The following is a 23,409-nucleotide window of genomic DNA, read 5'->3' as shown; positions in this document are numbered from 1 at the left end:
ACAATTTAAACGTGTTTATTAATAATACTTATAATAGGTACGTACTTATTTGCCTCCTCGCATTTCTCCAATAGAATAACTTTCACTGCTTTTTATAAAATTTGCCACCATGAAGACATCAACTACTGTAGATTGTCAGATTAACTTTTTGAAAAACCCTAGTCAGTCATATTATACATTTAAAAACACTACTTTATAAAGTAGCACTCAAAATGATCAATTTCAGTTTAAAACTAAATATACTCATTATGGAACTATACAAGAACACAAATACCTTGGAATTTCCAATTAAATAATATGATTAAAATGGAATTAATACAATCCCCAAAACAACCTTTTTTTGAACTTTTATTTACAATCAACTTCTACATGAGAGTTTTAAGTAAATGTGAATGAATTTGTAAATAATTTCGAAATATCCTAGCTGCTTTGTTGTCGACTCATAGAAATCTAGCAGGTAGACGTGGGTCGTGACGTCAGACCCTTTTACGCGCCTCTGAAGAAATTTGAATTTTATAGCTTTTTCAATGTCTCGTAATAAGCCTATGGGTTAACAATATTTGTTTTTTTTTGCATGCATGCGTTTTATGATCATGTTACCTTATACTTTTTAATATTATTTTAATATTTAAAAATATATGCAAGTTCCCTAAGATAGGAGGTAGGTTGTCTCGTAACTATGTGGGCGGTAGCGAGGGGGTGGGGAATGACTACGTCACTCGTACGACAAAGTCAAAGTTGACACTTGACAGTTTTTGTTTGTGGTTCAAACCTAACCCTCTTTTTAAAACCTTTTTATATACTTGGCTTGGTTGGTGTCACAGACTCCGCAAATTTTGTAATCCATTTTAAAAATAGTTCTAGGCTACCTAGACACCTGAAATTTTCAGGATAGCTTAGAACTAGCTAACAATGCAATATTTAACTGCTATTATACAGGGTGATTAACTATATAGTGGAGTAAAGTTCCGTAGATCCGTTATAGTAATGTATAGCGATAAAACTTAATAACAAAAATTGTAGCGAACTTTGAGCTTCATATTACAAAATAAGTTAGAATGTTACAGGGTGTTCGATAACATAGTGGCAGACCAATTTTTTTTTTTTTTTAATAGAACACCCTCTATTTAATTTTATATTCGAAATCTTCGTAACTTTTCGATTACAAAAATATAAAGGTTTGGTATGTTATACGGGGTATTTACAAATTTATAACCAATTTTATATGAAAATCGTAACAATTTTCACTACCTGTATAAATAAAAACAAGCACAAGGTCAATGGTTTATTGACGTCATATTTTTTTATTTATTGTCAAAATTTTCGTAAAGATTTGTTTTGCTAATTTTCTTTATATTGAATACATGGCGAGTCAAAACACGAGTACATTATTTTCTCAGTAATTTTAAATAGAACAACCTGTATTTTATATCATTATCGAAAAGTACCATTACGATACTATAATTTTTGTATAACATTCCCTATGTGTAAATTTATTAGTTTTCGAGATATTTTCATTTTTCAGAGCTAAATTATTAATAATTACGGATATAAATCTTTCCAAATTTTAAGTAAGCCATGGCTGAATAATTGTCTAAAACTTACAATTTACGATTACTGATTATCAATCTGTAATCAAAGTTGGCTACAATTTTTGTTATTAACTTTTATTACTCTCTATTACTTATAAACGATCTACAAAGCTCCACTGACCAATCTATCTGACGGATCTGACGTATCTGACCACTGACGGATCTACAAATCCCCACTGACCAATCACACTGTATGGATAAATCGATTTTTTTTAATTTCAAACTATTTTAAAAATGTGACTAATGCAATGATAGTTTAAAGTACGTTAATAAATCGATATCTACAAATTGATGGTGCCTCAGTGGCATTAGAATGCAGATCGAGAGGTCCCAGTTGGAACCCAGCTGTTGCTTATCTGTTTTTAATTGTTTTAATAAATAATTAAAAGTTTATATACTTAAAAAATTATATATACCATTTTAAACAACCGTGGTATTATAAAAAATACTATTTTATACTAGTGTAATTTTTGGAATCATAATTATAAATAACAGTTAATACACCTACTAAAAATTCATATTTTATAAGTTAATTATTCTTTCCAAACATGTTGTGTCCTACATATGTACATGTACAATAACAAAACCGTGATATTTTAAAAAGTACTTTATCTACTCTATGTCATATTATTATGTATAAGTTTTTAGTTTGTGAAAACGGTCATTATAGATAACAGTGCGTGAAGAGTTTAAAGTGTGCGTGAAGTAACAATGTATTTTAAATGGGATTTACTTTTTTGCACACTTTCAATGGGTTTTTTGGCACACTTTCATATAATCAAATATCCTTAACTTTCGCGTTGTCATGGTGATGACAGTATGAGCAATGACTTACAACAAAAATTTTGACAGTTTTGTGGTTTGAAAGTAGTTAGGATTTTTAAATGTCAAAGTTGTAAAAATTGTAGAATAGAAATGAATTCCAGTGACGAAGAGTTACAGTTTTTATATTTGTTTATCGTAGATAAAATATTGTATGCGATAATAATATGTAATACTTACGCGATGTATAAGCACTTGCTCCGTTGTCGCTCGTGCTCTAAATATCGCGCGCGTTCGCAAAAAGCATACTTCACGAACTGTTTCATAAATAACTATTTTTATTAGAGTGTAATTTATGAAATTTTAAGCATTTTATCGTTAAATCGTTTATCGTTAAATTATTTTATATTCTTTCCTATAAATAATAAAAAGGTTTTATTATAAAAAAGTTCTTTTTTATAAAAGTGTAATTATTTATGTTAATGTTGTGGTTGCGTTTCCGAATATTTCTGTATAATTTTTTTTAATATTGTTTATTTGTTTAATTTTTCGTAAGTTATTTAGTGTATAAGGACAATATTAGCTATAGGGACGTATTATTTAGTTTTGTTTAATTTTTCGTGAATTATTTAGTGTATAAGGACAATATTAGTACAATAAAGAAACATTGATATAATTATCAATATAAGAACCACTTAATATATCTACACCCAAAAAAATCTCAAAATATATTGCAAAACCTAAGTTTTTGAACCTTTTATTAGCATTGAAACTTATGACAATTTCAAGAGTGTCGTACGAGTGACGTATTCCCGCCTTTAAAAAGCAAGCATTTGATTGGTCTATAGTTACGAGACAACCTACGCCCAATCTGTTATCCTTGCGCAGATACCTATCGGCGACAATTTGTCCACGACAACGCATGCGCTTTAAAATTATATACATAAATAATATAAAGCAAATAATAGAAAAATATCAGCAACAGGAGAAAAAATTGTATATGGCTTACATAGATCTAGAAAAGGCTTTTGACATGGTACCAAGGCAAAAATTATGGGAAATATTAGATAAGAGAGGTACAAGTAACAAAATCATAAGGGTAATTAAAAACATTTACAACAATAATGTGAATTATATCATCAGCCAAAACAGAACATCAAAACCATTTACTACGAACGAGGGACTGAGACAAGGAGGAGGATTAAGTCCAACACTGTTTATAATTTACATGGATGAGATAATTTAAGAATGTAAAGTAAAAGTAAAAAAATAACAAAAACCGATTTTAATGGAAAATGCTTAAATTCTCTTGTTTTTTTACAATGTAGAAACTTGGAACTTTTACGGATTGTATGCTTCATAAATAAACAATAAACTTTCAAATGAACACTCATATATTTGTTTATATATAAATCGGCGTTTATTCGTGTCAAATTTCAATACGATACGAAACAAAACTTCACCAAAAACTCGAATTCAAAAAATTCGTGTTTTTATCGTAGTCTTAGAAAGACCACCGGTAGAGACGTTTTGTGGTACAATTAACATTAGGTTTGTTCGTAGTACGATCCAATCGATCAGCAACCGTTGCCAACCATCAGACGCATGCGCAGTGAACAGTTAGCGTTGCGCAGTTAACAGTTAGCGTTCGTAGACTACGAACGCGCATGCGTCTGATGGTTGGCAACGGTTGCTGATCGTTCTACGAACAAACCTATTAGAATTCGTTTTGTCGTATTAATTAATTAAGTAAACGTTTTTCTTTAGTTCAATCGCTTGAGTCAAATCTTTGGACGTTAATTTGACTGCCTTTTCTTCAATGCAAATGATTAAAAATTTGCAGACAATTCGCGGGAACAATACACGAATAGTCAATAAAAAATGTTTTTGTTTATTAATTGTTTAAATAAAAAAAAACGATTTTAACGGAAAATGCCTAAATTCTCCTGTTTTTTACAATGAAGAAACTTGAAACTTTTACAGATTGTAGCTAATTATATGAACTATACATAATTTAAATTTTTACGTTAATTGTTTACGTTATGCTTCATAAATAAACAAAAAAGTTTCAAATTTTTTGCCGATTCCGACTACTTTTCATGTTTGTAAATCATTAATATGTTTTATACATATTTTAATAAACATGACGATATATTTTATTGTTTGAAAAGTGTAAGACTAAAAAGTAAAAAATAAAAAAATATGAAAAAAATATTTTTAAGAAACGCTTTTCTTTAGTTACGAGTGACTAAAATTAAACATATAAAAAAAATCAACTAAAAAGCAAAAACTAAAAAAAAATTTGAAAAAATCTAACACATTCGTTAAAGAAAAGCGTGATGCGAAAACCGTTTATTCGATGAAGACGAGCCACGATTTTCTTTGACGAATGTGTTAGATTTTTTCAATTTTTTTTATTTTTTGCTTTTTAGTTAATTTTTGTTATAATATGTTTAGTTTTAGTCACTCGTAACTAAAGAAAAGCGTTTCTTAAAAATATTTTTTTCATATTTTTCTTTATTCGATTTTATAATTAAATTTTCTTACCAAAAACGTAGAATATGCTCTCCCAGCCAAGATGTGTAGAAAGTTGTGCTGACAAAGGTAAACAAATAACTGTGCCTATATAGGTTCCAGATATGGCTATTGTTATTAATCTACTCCGTTCTAGCTTTGGAGCCCAGTTTTTCCAAATTTGCTGACTACATGGTATAATAACCCCCTAAAAAAAGAGTAAAATATAATCACTCCATGTAAGTTTTACAAAATATCAATTTATCTAATGGTAGGGGAGCAAAGTATGCTAAATGTGCAGTCACTCGAGCGTTATGGGGACTTATTGGATTGTAAAGAGTAGGTCCTAAAACCAAAAAAAGTTAAGTAAAGTTTTCCATTTAGTGTGGACTTTCTATTTTTAATTTAATTTTCCATTTCCAACAATCGTTTTTTTAGATTATAGCGCCATCTGTCCATAATTCGAAAAAATGTCTCGAATAAAAGTTACTTATTTTTACGTAAGGAATCCAAATCTGCAATAAAAAATGGGGGCTCTCATTTAAGATTTCAAAGTAACCCCCCACCTCTCTGGGGGGTCGTGTTTGGTGCCATTTGATAGATTTTTCAAAAATATTGAATAAGTGTATTTTTCAGTTTTTCGATCTGATGTTCATTTCGCGAAATATCGCGGGATTCGTATTTAAAATTTTAAATTTACTCCCCACCCCTCTCCGTGGGAAGTCGTGTTTGGTATCATTCGATAGATTTTTGAAAAATATTGAGCACATATAATTTAGTTTTTCGATCTGTCATTCATTTCGCGAAATATTCGCTTTTTCCTTGTGCAAGTTTGCACTGTTTTGCGTGTAATCAACTTACCTTATCTTAATCTGACGGTTTCGAGTTTTTCTAACGATAAATTTTTTTTGGCCGCCCCCTTAACGAACTCCCCTGCATTAAGAGCCAATATATGGTAGAGGTACATTTTCAGGGTACAAGGTTTCTCCCCATGTAATAATCTGACGCGCTCGAGTAACTGCAAAAATCCCCGCTTGGGCTCCCTTACCATAAGTATTAATATATCCACCCAATAATTGTGATCCATATTATCTCTTCTTTATAAATTTTGAAGTTTTAAGTTAAGTAATAATTATTTACTTTTTGAATAATTGCATATTTTGTCGAGAACCACAATTTATTATTTTCACCCAATTTTGAAAAAATGTGAAAACGTTAAATTATCCACGTTCGTCTGTCCGTCCGTTTGTCTGCCCCTATAAAGCGGTCTATTCACATGCGTATCTGTCCGGAGGATATGTCCGACGGACAGATGCTCCGGACAGATCCGCATGTGTGTATCCGGGTATACGCCGTATGTGTCTTGCTCGCCGTCTGTGGTTCAAGATGACGAGCACATACAGCGATCCAGACATATAATACGCATGTGTGTGAATAGTTTCACGGATTTGTTCGCCGGACGAAGAGTATCTGTTAAATTTGTATCAATATTCATTCTAACCACGGTAGTAAGCGTGTATTTATATTAAATTAAATTGGCATTTGCGAATAATAAAGTATTTTGGGAAAGTTTCATTTTGTTTTATAAGTTGAAGCCATGCTTGTGGAATGTAAAAAGTAAAGAATATTCTAACAGGCAACTGCAAAAAAACGCAATGAAGAATTAGTGGAAAATGCCAAGAAATTTGCTCCAATTATTGCTAGTTGCTTTTTATTATTCATAGCACAGTGAAAAACAGATAAACACACAACGCGGGAACCAGTACAACTGAGAGATTTTTCCGTGAATGTGTATCACCAACGAATTTGCCTGGAGACACATCTGCCTGTATATAGCTAACAACGGATCTGTCCGTCGGACATATCCGCCGGACAATAGGGCCCTTGTCATTATACCAGGTAGAATGACAAATGAGTTGTCGAATGAAAGCTTATAATCCAAGGATGGTACTAAATTTGACAAATTTGACCCAGGAATTCCAGTTTTAGAAATACAACCGGAAGTACTGTTTTAAAGTCACCTCAAAAGTACAAGTGGTATATTATTCGACGCGCCTTCGCAAAACGCAACAAATATATCCTTCCGGTTTCGTGACTGTCTGTCCGTCTGTCCGTCCGTTCGCTAATATAACTCCTCCGTCACTATACCAGGTAGAATAACAAATGAAGTGTCGAATGAAAGCTTATAATCCAAGTATGGTACTAAAGGTGAGAAATTTGACCTTGGGCTTCTGGTTTTAGAAATACGACCGGAAGTACTGTTTATAAGTCACCGGAATAGTAGAAGTGATACATTATTCGACGCGCCTTCGTGAGAAGAGAATAAATATAACAAATTTATAAGTGTATTATGCTTCCGGTTTCCTGACTGTCTGTCTGTACACGAATATAACTCCTCCGTCACTATACCAGGTAGAACGACAAACGAGGTGTCGAATCAAAGCTTATAACCCAATGATGGTATTTAAGATGAGAAATCTGAATCATTTTTAAAAATTATTACTACAAATGTGACCGAGGCAACCATAAAAACGATAAATGAGCTTGAAAAAACTGTAAACAGCTTAAGTGATAAGATAAAAATAATGGAAAGTGAACATCAAAATTCTATAAAGCAGGTTAACCAAGAGTTTTCGGATATGATAACGGATAATCATAATTTGAAAGGAAAAATTAATATATTGGATCAAGCAAATAGAAAATTTAATCTCAGAATCTTTAATTTAAAAGAAAAATCAAATGAGAAGGTAGAAGACGAAATTATTAAGCTTTTAAAATCAAAAATAAATATCGATATAACTAATTATATTGAAGTATGCTACAGGGTTGGACAAAAACAACAGAATAAGGATAGAGGAATTTTCCTCAAGTTAACAACGTATGAAATGAAAAAGAGAATTTATGCAGGAAAAAAATTATTAAAGAGTACCGGCATCGTTGTTAGAGAAGATCTAAGTGCTACGAACATGCAATTATTAAACCAGGCAATAAATAAAGTGGGCGCAAAAAACGTTTGGACTATGGATGGAAAAATATACATACAAAAAGATAATAAAATTATTAGTTTAAAAGACTGTACTCATCTGGAAAAAGTATTTACGTAGTAATTGTTGTTGAGTTTGTTATGATGGTTCACTAGAAGTTATTTAATTTATGTTAAAGAGTAATATTTGTTTTAGGTTTTTAGTTACAATATAATATATTATGAATAATTAAGGCTTCTTGTCTAAATTCATTATAGGTTGGCGAGCTGGAGGTAATTAAGCATGCCATCAAAACAAATTCTATGATTGAATTCCTTAATCTACTAGATTACAATTTAACAATTGATACAAATATTATTAGTAATATGGAACAGTTTGTTGGTGAGAGAGACACGGACAAGCTATCAGGTATGGGTATTGCTCATTTTAATATTCGTGGGCTCAGAAAACATCTTGATGAATTAACCATATATGTAGCTACTATGGAAAAATATTTTGATTTAATTGTTCTCTCTGAAACGAGAAATCTTTTTGAGGTAAGCAATTACAATATTCCTGGATATAATCTGTTTTATAATGATTCTAAAAAAAATATATGTGATGGTGTTGCCATCTACATAAAAAATTCAATTAATGCAGACGTTAAAGTAATATCAATAAATGATAACAAATTTCTTAGAGTTACATATTTATTAAATTCTACTTATTCTAAGTATTCATTTGGTGTAACAGCATCATACCGATCACCTTCTAGTAAAATTGATACTTATATTAATGATTTAGAATCATATTTCTCGCAAATTCAAATGATGGATATTGAAATACATCTAGGTAATATCAATATTGACTTACAAAGTCAAAACTCTCCCGAAACAGTTATATATTTAAATATGCTAAATATGTTTGGCTATACTTCTTATATTAATAAACCTACAAGAGTAACTAAAAAATCAAGTACTACGTTAGACCATATTTATATTTATTAGACAGAATAGCGCAAGACAAAATTCGTTTAGAATTGATCCTGTAATTTTTACTACTGATATGACAGATCATTATACACCGTTTGTATATTTTAATACTGAAAATGATAAACCGCTGTCCAATTTAAACCATACCGCCCAGATAATAGATTATCAACAATTAAACGTAAAATTGTCCGGTGAATCATGGAATGACTTATATTCAAGTAATACAACGCAAATTGTTTATGATGAGTTTATAAATAAGTTAAATAATTTCATCATAAACTCAACAAAAACTATAAAAAGAAAAAATAAAGAACAATGTAAAAAAATTAAACCCTGGATTAGTTCTGGTTTAATAGTGTCTATTAAAACTAGAGACAATCTAAAGCGAAAACTATTAAAAACTACTCTATTGAACTAGACAAAGAATATAAAACTTATCGAAATCATTTAAGTAATCTAATTAAAAAGACAAAAAATGATTTTTATAAAGCTAAAATTAATGAAACAAACGGTGACTATAAAAAATGTGGTCTATTATAAATGAAATTTCAGGTTGCAAAAGTAAACAAAACAATCAACTTGAAAATATTCCGTTGATTAATACACAAGGAACTCAAATAACTAATAATATTGAGAACTCAAATATGTTTAACAATTATTTTACAAGTATTGGGCAAAAAATGGCTGATAGTATTACAAAAACTACATTACCACCGGGTTTTGAAAGAGACTTAGAATTACAATCATCAATTTTTTTGGAACCTGTAAATATAAATGAAATTATTTTACTAATATCTAATTTAAAAAATAATAGTGCGCCAGGACCAGACGGAATTACTTCGAAATTAGTTAAAACTATTCATGTGCACATTGCTTCTCCATTAGTTCATATCATTAATCTCTGTTATACAACAGGAAAAATCCCAACACAATGGAAAGAATCACTTGTAACACCTGTTTTCAAAGCCGGTAATCAATAACAAGTCGACAATTACCGTCCTATATCAGTCATTAATAGTTTTTCGAAAATTTTTGAACAATCTCTCAAAAAGAGACTAATTACATTCTTTGATAAATATAAAATTATAACCGAAAGGCAATTTGGATTTGTGAAAAAAGCTAACACAGAGAAATCGATCTTGTTGATCAAACAGTACAATGTCTAGAAGAATCAAATAAATGTCTAGCAATTTTTCTGGATCTCGCTAAAGCTTTTGATACTATATCACATGAGATTCTTCTAAACAAATTATATAAAAATGGGGTAAGAGGTATAGCTTTAAATCTTATTAGTAATTATTTATCTCAAAGAACACAAAAAGTTAAAATAGGTAATTGTATTAGCTCAACTAAAGAGATTACTGTTGGGGTACCCCAAGGAACAGTACTAGGTCCGATTCTATTTATACTGTACATTAATAGTATAACCGAAATTCACGGGTTTTCAGGGCGAATTTTATGCTATGCTGATGACACAGTCTTAGTATTTAAAGATTCAACATGGGACCGCGTATGTAAAACAGCTGAATCTGGCATAAGTAAGATACAGTTATGGCTTAACCACAATCTGCTCAGTCTGAATATAAAAAAAAACTAAATTTACTACTTTTTCTCCCACTATGTCTGATCAGCCAACTAATATTAGTTTAAAAATTCATAGTTCAGATTGCAACAGTGTGCAGGCATGTCCATGTCCCTCTTTAGAAAAAACTGAATCTATTAAATATTTAGGAGTTATAATTGATCAGCATCTGAGATGGCGTGAGCATGTGGCACACGTTGCAAAAAGAATTAGATCCTTAATGCCTAAATTTTACTTATTAAGAGACATTCTCTCAAAAAAAACCTTGAGTATCCTATATAACTCTTGGATTGAATCTATAATACGATATTGTATTGTTGTTTGGGGTGGTACATTTAGTAATACCTTACATATTTTACAGACAGCTCAAAATACACTTCTTAAAATAATATTTAAAAAAAGTAAACTTTTTTCCACATCACTTTTATATAAAGAGCTAAAACAAATGAGTGTCCGATCTATTTATATACAGCAATCATTAATTTGGGTATTTTCCAATTCAAGTAAGTTAAAAATAAATCAACATCAAAAGTATACAAGGACAACTCAACAACTTTTGGTTAAAGTACCATTTTTCAGCAAGACAATTACAAAACGATCACTATTTTATTATGATCCAACTCTATTTAATTTATTGCCAAAAAATATAAAAACAATAATAAATTATAAACAGTTTAGAAGAACCATAAAAAATATGATATTAACTAAAACAATTGAATTCAACATTTTCTAAAAATTAATTTTCTAGCCAAACTGTCTTCTAGTAAATATAGTTGCGCCATGCCGATTAGGTCTTCTCTCCTCTCACTTTCAATTGTATTTTGTCAATCATAGAGTATGTAAATTATACCAGCCACAAGTACTTACTGTTTAAAATTGTACAATTGGATTGTACACCTTCAGGGATTAAGGTTACAATACAGGTATTAAGTTGCCTAGTGTGCTTTTTCCCTGAAGTGGGTGCATTATATTAAATATAATATTATTGTTAATTACAATGTACAAAATTCTTCTTTGGAAATAAAATTGAATTGAATTGTACATTCTAATAAATAAATGCATTTAAGTTTATTATTGTTTTAATAATTTTATTCTAATAAAAATATAATTTTTTTGGCGTTATTGTGCTCCTTACCTCAAACAATCCTTCCAATATCCTTACAGCTAACAGGAGCCAAACATTTATATATGCAGCTACTGGTGTAAGAATGGTCAAAATGGATGCCATGCCGAGTCCTACAGCAAAAACAATTTTTCCTCCGAACCTGATACCCATATATGCTCCAATAAACTGAGTAAATATATAGCCATAAAAAAAGGAACTCAAGAGATAACCCTGTATTTTGGTATCCCAGTCAAAATCTCGTGTCTAAAAAAATTAAATAAATTAAACAACTGATGTTGATGATGGTATAATATTATAATAGAAAATCAAATATGTGAATAGAGGAATATAATGAGCCATGGTATAATTCTACCACGGATAAGAACAATCGTGCTCAAATAATCCAAATTTTTTATCAAAATAAGATTGAAGTAGTAAATATTATGTACTCCGTTTCACTTTTTTGGCTGATTTAATATTGAGAATGACTAAAACATAACAGACCATTTATAAAACTTGCATCAGACCTGTTAGGACCTATGGCATTGAATCAAGAGAAGACACCAATAAAACCAAAAGCATGCTACGAACAGCCGAAATGAAGACACTAAGAGCCATAGCAGGGAAGACAAGAAGAGATAGAATACGAAACAACATAGTCAGGGAACAATGTGGCGTGCAAGATGTAGTCAGATGGGGCAGGCAAAGACGAAGAGAATGGTTCAGTCATATAAAAAGAATGGAGGAGCACAGCTGGAGGAGAGATAGCTGGCAGTCTACCTCTCAAGAAATGCTTCAACGCCGGAATTAACAGATCGATAGATCTACAACAAGTATAAAAAAAATAAGATAAAACATAGTTTAGTAATGCTTATAGGCGAGGCAATGAAGCAAAAAGGCCAAATTTTGCAGTTGGACGGATCTCAATGAAACTTTGCTTGCGATTCGTAACACCCTAAAGGCACGTATCCACTAAGGTTGCGCTCCGCGCTCCTTGCAACCGTTCCAATCGATACGGCATGCTCTCATCTACATATAAACCGTCACCAATTTGAGCGCCAAGGCGGACCGCGCACAGTCCAGTAGCGCCAACGTATCCACTGTGTGGAGCAGTTGCAGGAGCGCGGAGCTCAAACATAGTGGATACGTATCTTTAGGAAGCTTTTCGAATCGAAATGATGATAATGAAATGAAAATTAAATTATTGAACAAAAAAAATGCACTTTTCAAAATGCATATAGAAGTGATCTTCTTAACCTTCTATCGTCCACGTTTGGACATAGGCCTCTCATAACTCTCTTCATCGCTCTCTATCCTGAGCAACATATTATTTCCAATAATTCTCTAATTAAATAATCTTGGTTTACAAATTTGGCTAAAACCCCAAAACAGCTCTACCAACAATTTCTATATTTATAAAAAATATATAATTCAAAAAGTTAGTAAACAGCAGTTATTTAAAAAATTATTAATAATGCTAAAATTATTATATTATTATAAATGAGTATTGCAGTTAATTGTTAAAATTAAATAATATTTGTTTCATTCGGGGGAAAAGTACAGGTGACAACAAAAGTCTAAAAAAAGCCGAGTTGAAAAGACATGAGTAAAAGAACAAGCAAAATAATATGAACTGTAATAGTAATAAGATACGGTACTGAAAAATAAAAATATTAAGGATACAACAAATAAACTTCTAGATCGGTCAGTTCTAACATTATTCTCTTATACTGAAAAATGTCAATGCCATGTTCTTAATTTGGATAAAGTTGGACTAGTGATTAACATTGACACTCACTCCACTCCATACTCATAATAAATCTCATAGCTAAACTCTAAACACTCTAGTTTTTTTGGTTGCAAAATTTTTAATCAAATCGTTAAAATCAAAGGCTTAAAAAAGCTCAGCATTGGAAACAAGACTAGCCAAACTAGACAATCTAGAATCATCGTCAGAAGTCGAGTTCCTCAAGGAGTTTTTGATTCTTTTTAACACGCTGAATGATCTTTCTCCAGATGCATTAGATGGCATCATGCATAATAGTAGAATGCGCAAAGCCGTGTCCATAATCGAAAATAACGTTGTTAACTGTTTTTCACGAATGAGTTTCAGATATTCCAAAAGTGTATTCCTCGGAGGATTGGTAAATTGGTAATCTTGTTATCATGAGATTATCTTTCTTCATCAAATACAGGGTGTCCCAGACTAATTTAGCCACGCTATATCTCTTAAACGAATAGAGATTTTCGAATGGGACAAAAAGTGGTCTATTCTACTTGTAATAGACTTTAATATGGCGTACAAAAAAATCATCCCTTAAATATCCATCCCTTAGTTACAACCCCTAACTTTGATTTTTTTAATAGCACCCTGTATATTTTTTTGTAGTTTTGGATGTGGTCTTTTATCGTCTATTCAACACATTTTTGGAAATAAAATCGGTTCGTAAACAACCAAGAAACTATCAGTTTATTTTTGTTAATTGTGTGTCCCAGACTAATTTATCCAGGCTATATTTCTTAAACAAATAGAGATTTTCGAATGGGACAAAAACTGATCTATTCCATTTGTAATGCACTTTCATATGGCGTAGAAAAAATTCATCCCCTAAATATTCATCCCTAACTTACAGGGTGCAATTTAAAAAATAAAGTTAGGGGTTGTAACTAAGGGATGAATATTTAGGGGATAATTTTTTTTCTACGCCATATTAAGGTGTATTACAAATGTAATAGATCAGTCTTTGTCCCATTCGAAACTCTATTCGTTTAAGAAATATGGCCTGGATAAATTAGTCTGGGACACATAATTAACAAAACTAAACTGATATTTTCTTGGTTATTTACGAACCGATTTTATTTTAAAAAAATGTGTTGAACCACATCCAAAACTATAAAAAAATATACAAGGTGCTATTAAAAAAATTAAAGTTAGGGGTTGTAAGTAAGGGATAAATATTTGGGGGATAATTTTTTTCTACGCCACATTAAAGTCTATTATAAGTACAATAGATCACTTTTTGTCCCATTCGAAAATCTCTATTCGTTTAAGAGATATAGCGTGGCTAAATTAGTCTGGGACACCCTGTATAGTTTCAACAAAACCTTTGAACTCTACCTACACACTCTTCTCCAAAGTCACCGTCTATGTCGATTCGATACTTTTTAGCCAAAATAGAAGCTTTTCTCCTGATTTCTTCATTGGAAATTGACGATAAGTTGTTTAAAAATCCAAATTCTTCATTAAGGCTGAAATAAACTTCGGATCTTTCCTTCAATTCTGAGTAAAGCCTGTCAATTACAACATTGAATGTATTAATTCAACATTAAGTCTTATTTGCCATTAAAGTGAGGTTAGAAGAAGTGAGGTTCATCTTCTCTATCTTCGCCAGGGAGAGCTTTTCTTTTAGGACGTTTTTTTTTCAAGAAGATAGGTTTTATTTTTAGACAACTCTTTTCCTCTTTTTTTTTTTTCATATGAATCAAAGTTGTCTCTCAGACTCAAATCACTTATGGATTTGTATATGTTGCAAGTCACATTCAAGTCTGTAGTAGTCTTTTGCATTGTTTTAGTACTCTTGTCAAAACGTTGTAAAATATCGTGTTACCACATGTTTAGTAGAATAGCATTCTCTAATTTTAAAAATTGTTTACTGATTCCATTAGCTTCAGCTCGACTCACATTTGTTTCCCCTCTATCGGCTAATATTTTTTTAATTGCATCGTAGTAGCTCCAGTAGTTAAGTAAAATAGCTTTTACAGCATGCCATTTGGCAGTCCATCTTGTAACGTTTACTCTTTTTGGAGTTTCTTATCGTCATTGCTATTTTTGACAATGTTGTGACAATTTTTTACCAAAAAAGTTTTTTTTACAAAACGCTGTGGCCCCTTTTGCTTGCGGCCCTAGGCCGCGGCCTAGTCGGCCTAGTGGTAAATCCGGCACTGTTTCCAATTTGTTTGTTCGATGTGATGAAAAATGATAAATTTGTAATTCGGAAATAATTGACAGAAATAAATTTAAAATCAAAAGAATCAAATAAAAATAGACGGTTTCGTTTTGATTCAATTCGAGTCTTTTGCCATCCCCTAACACGTGTTTCTAGGTTTACCGGTTATCAAAGAGGCTTTGCAAAAGACTGAATTGAACCAAAACGCACCGACTCGTTGGTAAATATATTTAAATATTCTACCAACGTATGCCTTTAGCGACCTCTAACGAGGTAAGATGAAGTGAGTTTCGATAACGAAGAATTAAACTGTGAACCTGAGCATTATTCATGACATCGGGCGATGCTGAGAATTCATTCCGTTAGTTTAGAAAAGTTTTTTGATAGCTCCATAATTGCATCGACTCCTGGGAACACTCACAATAGACTAGGACTGTGAGAAGAATGCCGTATTCCCGGACCATCAATGTCAAAAAATATTCCAATATTGTAATAAAGTCATTATATCATTAAAGTCATTAAAATCCTTCGAAAAATTCCTTTATGTCTAAATAAACACCCTGAATATAAATAAGAAATACATATTTATTTATTCATTTTAAATGATATTTAAACAAGATGTTCTAAATTTCAAATTAAGTTTAACAGAAATCAATATATACGAATACATTCGTATACAGGTTGAACTACAAAAGAAAATTACGATTTCCTCATATTTTTTAATATAAAACTCTGTATTATATTTTTTCAAAATATTTCATTTATTTAGTACTTTACATTATTTTTTTCTATATCAAAACTCATTACTTTCTGAGCTATTTTTAGTTTTCTTTAAATGTCGGGATTACCCTTAACTTTTGTAAGCAGAAATAATTTGGTCTTGTGTAATAATAATAATATAACAAAATATTTTTTTTGTAACTGATATTCAAATAGCCGAACCACATTTCTTAAAAGTCAATATTATTCAAAGCTTCTCTTTGATGATTATGAATAACATCAGTATGATGAATTGGAGCACCGTCGTGTAGAAATCACATTCTTTGACGAATATAGAGTGGAATATTTTGCTGTAGTAATGGCAAAGATTATTCAGAAATTCCAGATATATCAGCATTCACAACGCTATTTCAAAAATGTAGATGTAGACCAATCACATAGTTGCCAAGAATACCTTCCCAAAACTATAGTCCGATTAGTTTGACTATGATAGCTAATAAAGTAGGGATTGATTAATGTATAGTAAGGAATACTGTGCCGATATTGCCCATTTACTATTCCTTTTTTGTGAAATGTAGCATAATCTCTAAAAAGCATATATTTGAAAGAAAAAGATCGATATGCACTTGTTACTGAGACCATTTACAAAAAGCTAATCTACGATGATAATAATCGACAGTCAATTATTGATGTATAACTGTATTTGGTATGGATGCAATTTATGTTTAGGGGAGATTGTTGCCACCGAAGCTTGACTAATGTTATGTAGACAGAGTAGTAGCTGGCAGTACATCATACTCCTTTTCTTCACTTATAAAAGCTGGTTTAGACGCTGCAATAAATGCGAGCAGTTTATCGTAACGATTGAGTTGTTTCGATTTATCGTCGTGTGTAAACGGTACATCGTAGCGATTTATCGCTGCAATGTACCGTAATAAAAAAGTCGATAAATCGTTGCGATTTATAATCGTCGCATCTAAACGAGCTTTAAGGCCATTCCTTCTAAAATATAACGGTGAATATCCTCTCTCTCAAAAATTTCTTTACACGTAAACGTTTACGTGCAGAAAGCCCAGATCAAAAATTCTGTTCACCTGTTATCGAGCCGATAGACACATAGGCGTAACCAGGGGGGGGTTTTGGGGGTTGTAACCCCCCCCCCATTGGGATGTACTTTGAGCTCTCTACGCTTAACACCATAGCCCTCAGAGACCTTCCAGTAGTTGTAACCCCCCCCTTTCAGGTAGTTGTAACCCCCCCTTAGGATCATCCTGGTTACGCCTATGGATAGACAAACCGGACACCCCCTGGGTGGCAGTTAAGAAGCTAAACAATAAAACGATTAACTTGTGGTCATTCTTTTCTTCAGTGGGATTATGGGTAGGTAATTAGAATGTATTTTGTAAATTATTGTAGAAACGTGCAAAGTTATATTTTCGAGAACAATATTAATTTAGATTTCAAATTTTTAAATAAAACAAAATTAGATAGGTACAGCGTACACCATGATATTTTTAGGTCACGGTATGGCTGAGTTGGGTTTTTTTAAATATAATGTCTTATATTTTCTTTTGTTTTTAGGTCATTTTTTTAAGGACAAAGTGGCTGTCTTAACTTAAACGTTGATTAAGGCTTGGAAATGTAATACATTTTTGTGAAATGTTGAGAATGTGGCGACACGATACTCTTGCCTCTTGACATATCCTAGACATATAAGTCTTTGTGACTTTATTATTTTAACTATATAGGATCTGGTTGGTTATATAATTCTTTCAATTCTTGGTTGGTTCTCACTGTCTAAAGTTCTCTGGTGCCATCCTTAACTGCTACATATATTCCTCTTAGAATTCTTCTTTTTGCGATTTTTAAGTTTTGTTATTGTCCATGTTTCACAGGCATTCGTCATTTAGATCTTATTACAGAATGGTAGATGCTTATTTTCGTACAACTGGATACATAATCTAATTTCAATATTTTTTTGTAACGCAAACCAACAACGATTGGCACTTTGTATTTTGTTGTTAATCATTGTTTATGAGTAATGTTATTATCAGATGTGATCGTAGCTCCCAAATGTTTAAACTGATGAACCCTTTCCTTTCAAAGTTGTTCTGGTGCATTGCAACGTTTTGCCCTATTCTGTCTCGATGTCCCGTTCATGTTGTAGCTATATATTTTGTTTTATCCTCATTTATTTCTCGGATTGTTTTGCGGAATTTCTCAGTCTAATCAAAGAATACTAACACACCCACAATGTGGGTGTGTTAGTATTCTTTGGTCTAATAAAGTCTTCCTTGACACTGATCGTTGTATTTCCTACTACTATATCTATATAATCGCCTAATCGGTGAAAGCTAGTATAATGCGAAGCACTTTTGTTATAGGTATATAATGTGAGGATAATGTAATATAATGCGAGGAGTGTTTCTGTGCTCGTTTTCCTCACAATACGCTACAAAGCGATACTGAAGGGAAGTGAGGATAAGGTATCTCCCTGTTTGAGACTACCGTTTATTGTAAAGAATGTCGACTATTTTCCTTCAATTCTACAGCAATCATAACTCCGTCTACATATATATGCTTTTGTGATATTTATCGATTTCTTTGGTATTCCTAGTTCTACCATGGCATTCCACAGTTCCACTCGTATACTACTATCATATGCCTGCTTAAAATCTATAAAAAGCTGGTGTAGTGTCTTGATGCATTCCCAGTATTTATCCATTAACTGCCTAGAGGTATAGCACAAACTATACCTCTATAGTTTGTGCAATCCATCTCATCATTTATCACCTTTTTGTGTATCGAAATGATAACACTCTCCTTCCAGGAGGTTGGTAATTGATCTTCTTTCCAGTTTGGCAAATCAGCTTACGAAAGGCATGTGTGTCTCCTCTATTTTTCAAACATTCTGCAGATACAGTGTTGGTTCCTGCGCTTTGTGGTTTTTATGTTTATGGATAGCTCTAGAGTCTTCTTCGACTGTAGATTCTTCTACTATGGGTTCTGCCGTAGAATACACACATTCCTTTCAGGTTCCAGCTGACATGCTCCCAAAATTATGTCTATGAAGCATAGCCTATAATAATTATGATTAAAATTAATTTGAAATCGCTGCCTACATAACTGCTGGGCGAATTGAAACGGATAATGAATTTAGGAACATGAAATATACATGAAATAAATAACAAACATGAACTGATAGTTAAAGATATGGAAAATGTAAAATTGAATATAATATATTAAATATATGTTAAAGACTAAGTTTTCACTCTAATCTAATGGCATATAAAACAACATAATGTTACTCTACATCCCACCAGAATGAAAACATATGAAATATATGTTCTCACGGAAACAGAAAACTGCTAAGCAAGGTGATTACATTGAATCAATAGACGACGAACTGAACTCCTTATATGTGGCACCAAAAAACTAATTCGACTGATTACAAAGATTGTTAATATGTGTATAAATGGATACCCCGTTCCCAGCTAATGGAAAGCGGCATAAATTTCCTCAATGTACAAAACAAAGAAAAGCAAAAAAAGCTATAGGATGCCTTTCTCTGGAACAAGAAAATAACAGAAAAGATATAATTTAATATCTATGAAACTGGTAAAAAGCATGCTTTTATACGATTGTGAAATGAGGCGATTAACAGAGAGAAATATAAGAAAGACAGAAGCCGCGGAAATGGATGTAATAAGACGAACGCTAAGTACTTCGCTAACGTCTGGAAATTAACACAGAAAAAACAAAAATAATGACTCAGAGGAGAAGAAATATAATCCCACAAAACATTATACATGAAGATGACATTGAAACGGTTGAAAAGTTTACATACCTGGGAGTAGAAATTGAATATATGCCGACGGATCAGAAGATGGAGAAATACGGAAGAGAATAACGCAGGCAAACAGAGCTTATTTTGCCCTCTCCCATATATTTCGGTCTAAAAGTGTCCACCGAAATACAAGGATGAGAATCTATAAAACCTTAATTCGACCAATAACATGCTATGGAAGTGAAACCTGGGTCCTGAAAGAAACATCCAAAAACAAGCTCGACACATTCGAAAGGAAAGTACTGAGGAGGATACTAGGACCTGTGAGGGAAAATGGAATCTTCAGAAGTAGATACAACAACGAGCTTTCTCAACTTTATAAGGAAACACCCCTGTCAGACTTTATTAGAATACAAAGATTGCAATGGGCCGGACATGTGATAAGAATGGGAGAGGATAGGTGACCAAAAAGAGCACAGAATGCTAGAATGCTGGGAAAGAGACCGGTTGAAAAGCCAAGAAAGCGCTGGGAAGACATAGTAAACAGCGACGCACAAGTCCTTTTAGGAGTCCGTGTATGGAGAAGAGCAGCCACAGACAGGCAAGGGTGGAGGCAAAAAATAAAGGAGGCCAGGGCTCAATTTGGGCTGTAGTGCCGTAATTTCGAAACGGGAGAGGATAAGAAATGAAGAAATTAGAGCACGCATGAGAATACAAGGTACAGTCATGGATGACAGACAACGAAAGCAGCTCAAATGGTTCGAAAATGTCCAACGAATGAAAAACAGTAGACTCCCGAAACAAGTAATTACATTGTCACCTACAGGAATACAGAAGAGACAAATACCTAAGAGAACATGGATGAAAAGAATAAGAAACTCAATGAGCTCCAAATCCAAAGAACTTAGAGAAGATCAATGGAACAGCCGAATTGAATGAAAAATGGGATCGGATAACGTCGAAAGACGTTCTAAACGGATTATGCATATCATATTATACATGATAATACATAATATAATGAAAAAGTTTATACAAGTAACACGTATTATAAGAATTTGAGTAGCATCATGAGCAAGATCGATAAAATGAAATTACGTTTATAAATATAGAATTGTGTAATGTTTCTTTAGAGGGTGTTTTGAAATAAAAATTATAATAAAAATTTTGTCAAAAGTCTAAATAATCTTTGTCCATTCATAAGCACTAATTCGTTTTTGTACCTGTAATAACATTATTGATAATCCTACCGACAGGGTTCCTTTATCTGCTGGCTGGCCGCGGGCTGGATATCGACAACAAGGACAGAATGACGGCCGAAAGAGATACCTTTTAGCAAAACTTTGAGATTTATAAAAAAGTTTAAACAAAATAGCTGCTTTGTGTTACCCTTTATGTTAAAAACAAAAACAGATTCGGAAAGTGGGAAAAATTCTCTAGTGCCGTATTTAAATTTAAATTTTTTTACGTTAATTTTAAGCAAAATAGTTAAAAAAACATATTGTTTAAACAATTTAATAATTGATAAGCAAATAGTGCACTAGAACTTTTTAATACCTTTCATATAAAAAAAGAATTATCTTAATATCTGCCATAGTTTTTGCGTTATTTTGTTTAAACTTTTACATTGGAATTTAGCTATGCTCAGAATCGTGAGGAACAGCCTTAACAGTTTTGATTCCCCCAATTTTTTCATATGCAATTGACCCACTGCGAACAAAATGATTTATTAATTTTTCAAAATTTCTTTGGCAAGGTTTAAACGCTGCGATAAATGCGAGCAATTTATCGTAACGATAAATCTCTACGATTTATCGATTTTTTTATTACGTAGTAGGTACATTGCAGCAATAAATCGCTGTGATGTTTCCTTTACACACGACACACGACGATAAATTGAAACAACTGTGTTGTTACGATAAACTGCTCGCATTTATTACAGCGTCTAACTAAACCCACGGTTCTTAGACATTACTACGGTTGCCCAGATCGACTAACCAATGAACATTAAGGGTGATCTTACATCACGAGAGTACTGTCATTTGAATCGTAATATGATTTTTTTCGAATCCTGAGAAAACTAGTAAGTATTTTTAAAAAATTTAAGCTCAGAATGAAAGACTACATTATTACCGAGGGCGGAAAGTCACTTAGAATAAACAAGCAGTTTCTTTTGAATGAAATATTTGAAATTAAATATCACACTTATCTTTTATTTTCAGCCCTGTAACTTATTAAAATAAACATTATAAAAGTTTTCAGGGACTTTCTGCTCTCGGTAATAATGTAGTCTTTCATTCTGAGTTTAAATTTTTCAAAAATATTTATTAGTTTTCTCAGGATTCGAAAAACATGAATACAATTAAAACACATTGAGAATTTTGACTTGCGTCAAAATTTTGCATTTTGGTAATTCCTCTTAATCGATATTTTTATGTCTTTTATGTATGGAAAATAGTCAAGATAGTTAAGAAATAAAGATGTTTAGTGGATTATAATACCTAATTATGGAAAACTGTTGACATTTATCCATGCAATATTTACGGAAATCTAGAACTTCAATCTCCACTCTACACTGAAAATTTGTCGATGATTTTCCATTAATACTATCCTTAGAGGTCAGCTAGGATTACGTGAATTAGAATTACTTGTATAATTTATTGTAAGAATTTAAATAATAGGTACCTAATAAATTTGGCCACACTACAGCCTGTACCTGGCATTCTAAAATGTCATCAACATTATTATTATGTTAATACTTAATGAACTTTTAACGTTTTAACCTACCTTATAAATATATATTCTTTTCTAAACTCCTACAATAGGTACGATCTACAACTTTCATGAATAATTCAAAATAAGTTTTTACGGGAAACAACACCAAAATTACAAATACAAAAATATAAAGTAAACTAGGAATAGGTACCGCGTTGTGAATTGGAAAACGGGCCATAGGAAACTCAATGTAAAATTCTAAACTGTTGAATTCCAGCTTCCCTGATTATTTTACATCAAAAGACATTAGAAACTGTTAAAATTGGTCTACGAATTAAATATACTTATTCCAAAATTTTGTAAAAATGTAATACATTTCAGTTTTTCAGCCCAAAATTAGGCCACACAGAGTGCAATAATCACATGCAAATGTCACAATGAAGTTATTATTTTCACATTTTTGAACTGTCAATATTTTTATTTTATCATTTATTGTTTAAAAACAATACAATTGATAAGATACCCTCAGTTGCGGAGAAAGTATTAATAATAAAGATTTTTTATTCAGTCAATGGTGTGAGCACTGTCAGTTAAATAGTAACGTGTGGTCTAACTTTTATACACATATCTACTGTGGCAAATGTATCAAACTTTTCAAAATTTTGGAATGCATTTAAATCGTAGAACAATTTTAACTTTTGATTTTAATACAGTTTCAATTCTCTACAAGTAT

At 31.9% G+C, this 23,409-nt stretch overlaps 1 protein-coding gene across 4 annotated transcripts in view; it reads right to left on the bottom strand.

Moving 5' to 3' along the window:
- LOC126881672 (sialin-like) overlaps positions 1–23,409 on the bottom strand; it is a 68,325-nt gene that overhangs the window by 23,463 nt on the left and 21,453 nt on the right. For all 4 annotated transcript variants that reach the window (XM_050646066.1, XM_050646065.1, XM_050646067.1 and 1 more), the window contains 2 exons: positions 11,541–11,774; positions 4,902–5,076 (listed from right to left, as the gene is read on the bottom strand). In XM_050646066.1, coding sequence (XP_050502023.1) covers positions 4,902–5,076; positions 11,541–11,774 — 409 coding nt within the window. The remainder of the gene's footprint in view (positions 1–4,901; positions 5,077–11,540; positions 11,775–23,409) is intronic.

Source organism: Diabrotica virgifera, chromosome 3 (assembly GCF_917563875.1).
Source record: "Diabrotica virgifera virgifera chromosome 3, PGI_DIABVI_V3a".
Classification (NCBI taxonomy): Eukaryota; Metazoa; Arthropoda; class Insecta; order Coleoptera; family Chrysomelidae; genus Diabrotica; species Diabrotica virgifera.
Note: the sequence above shows the minus strand (reverse complement) of the source record. Positions and strands in the feature narration are given on the sequence as shown.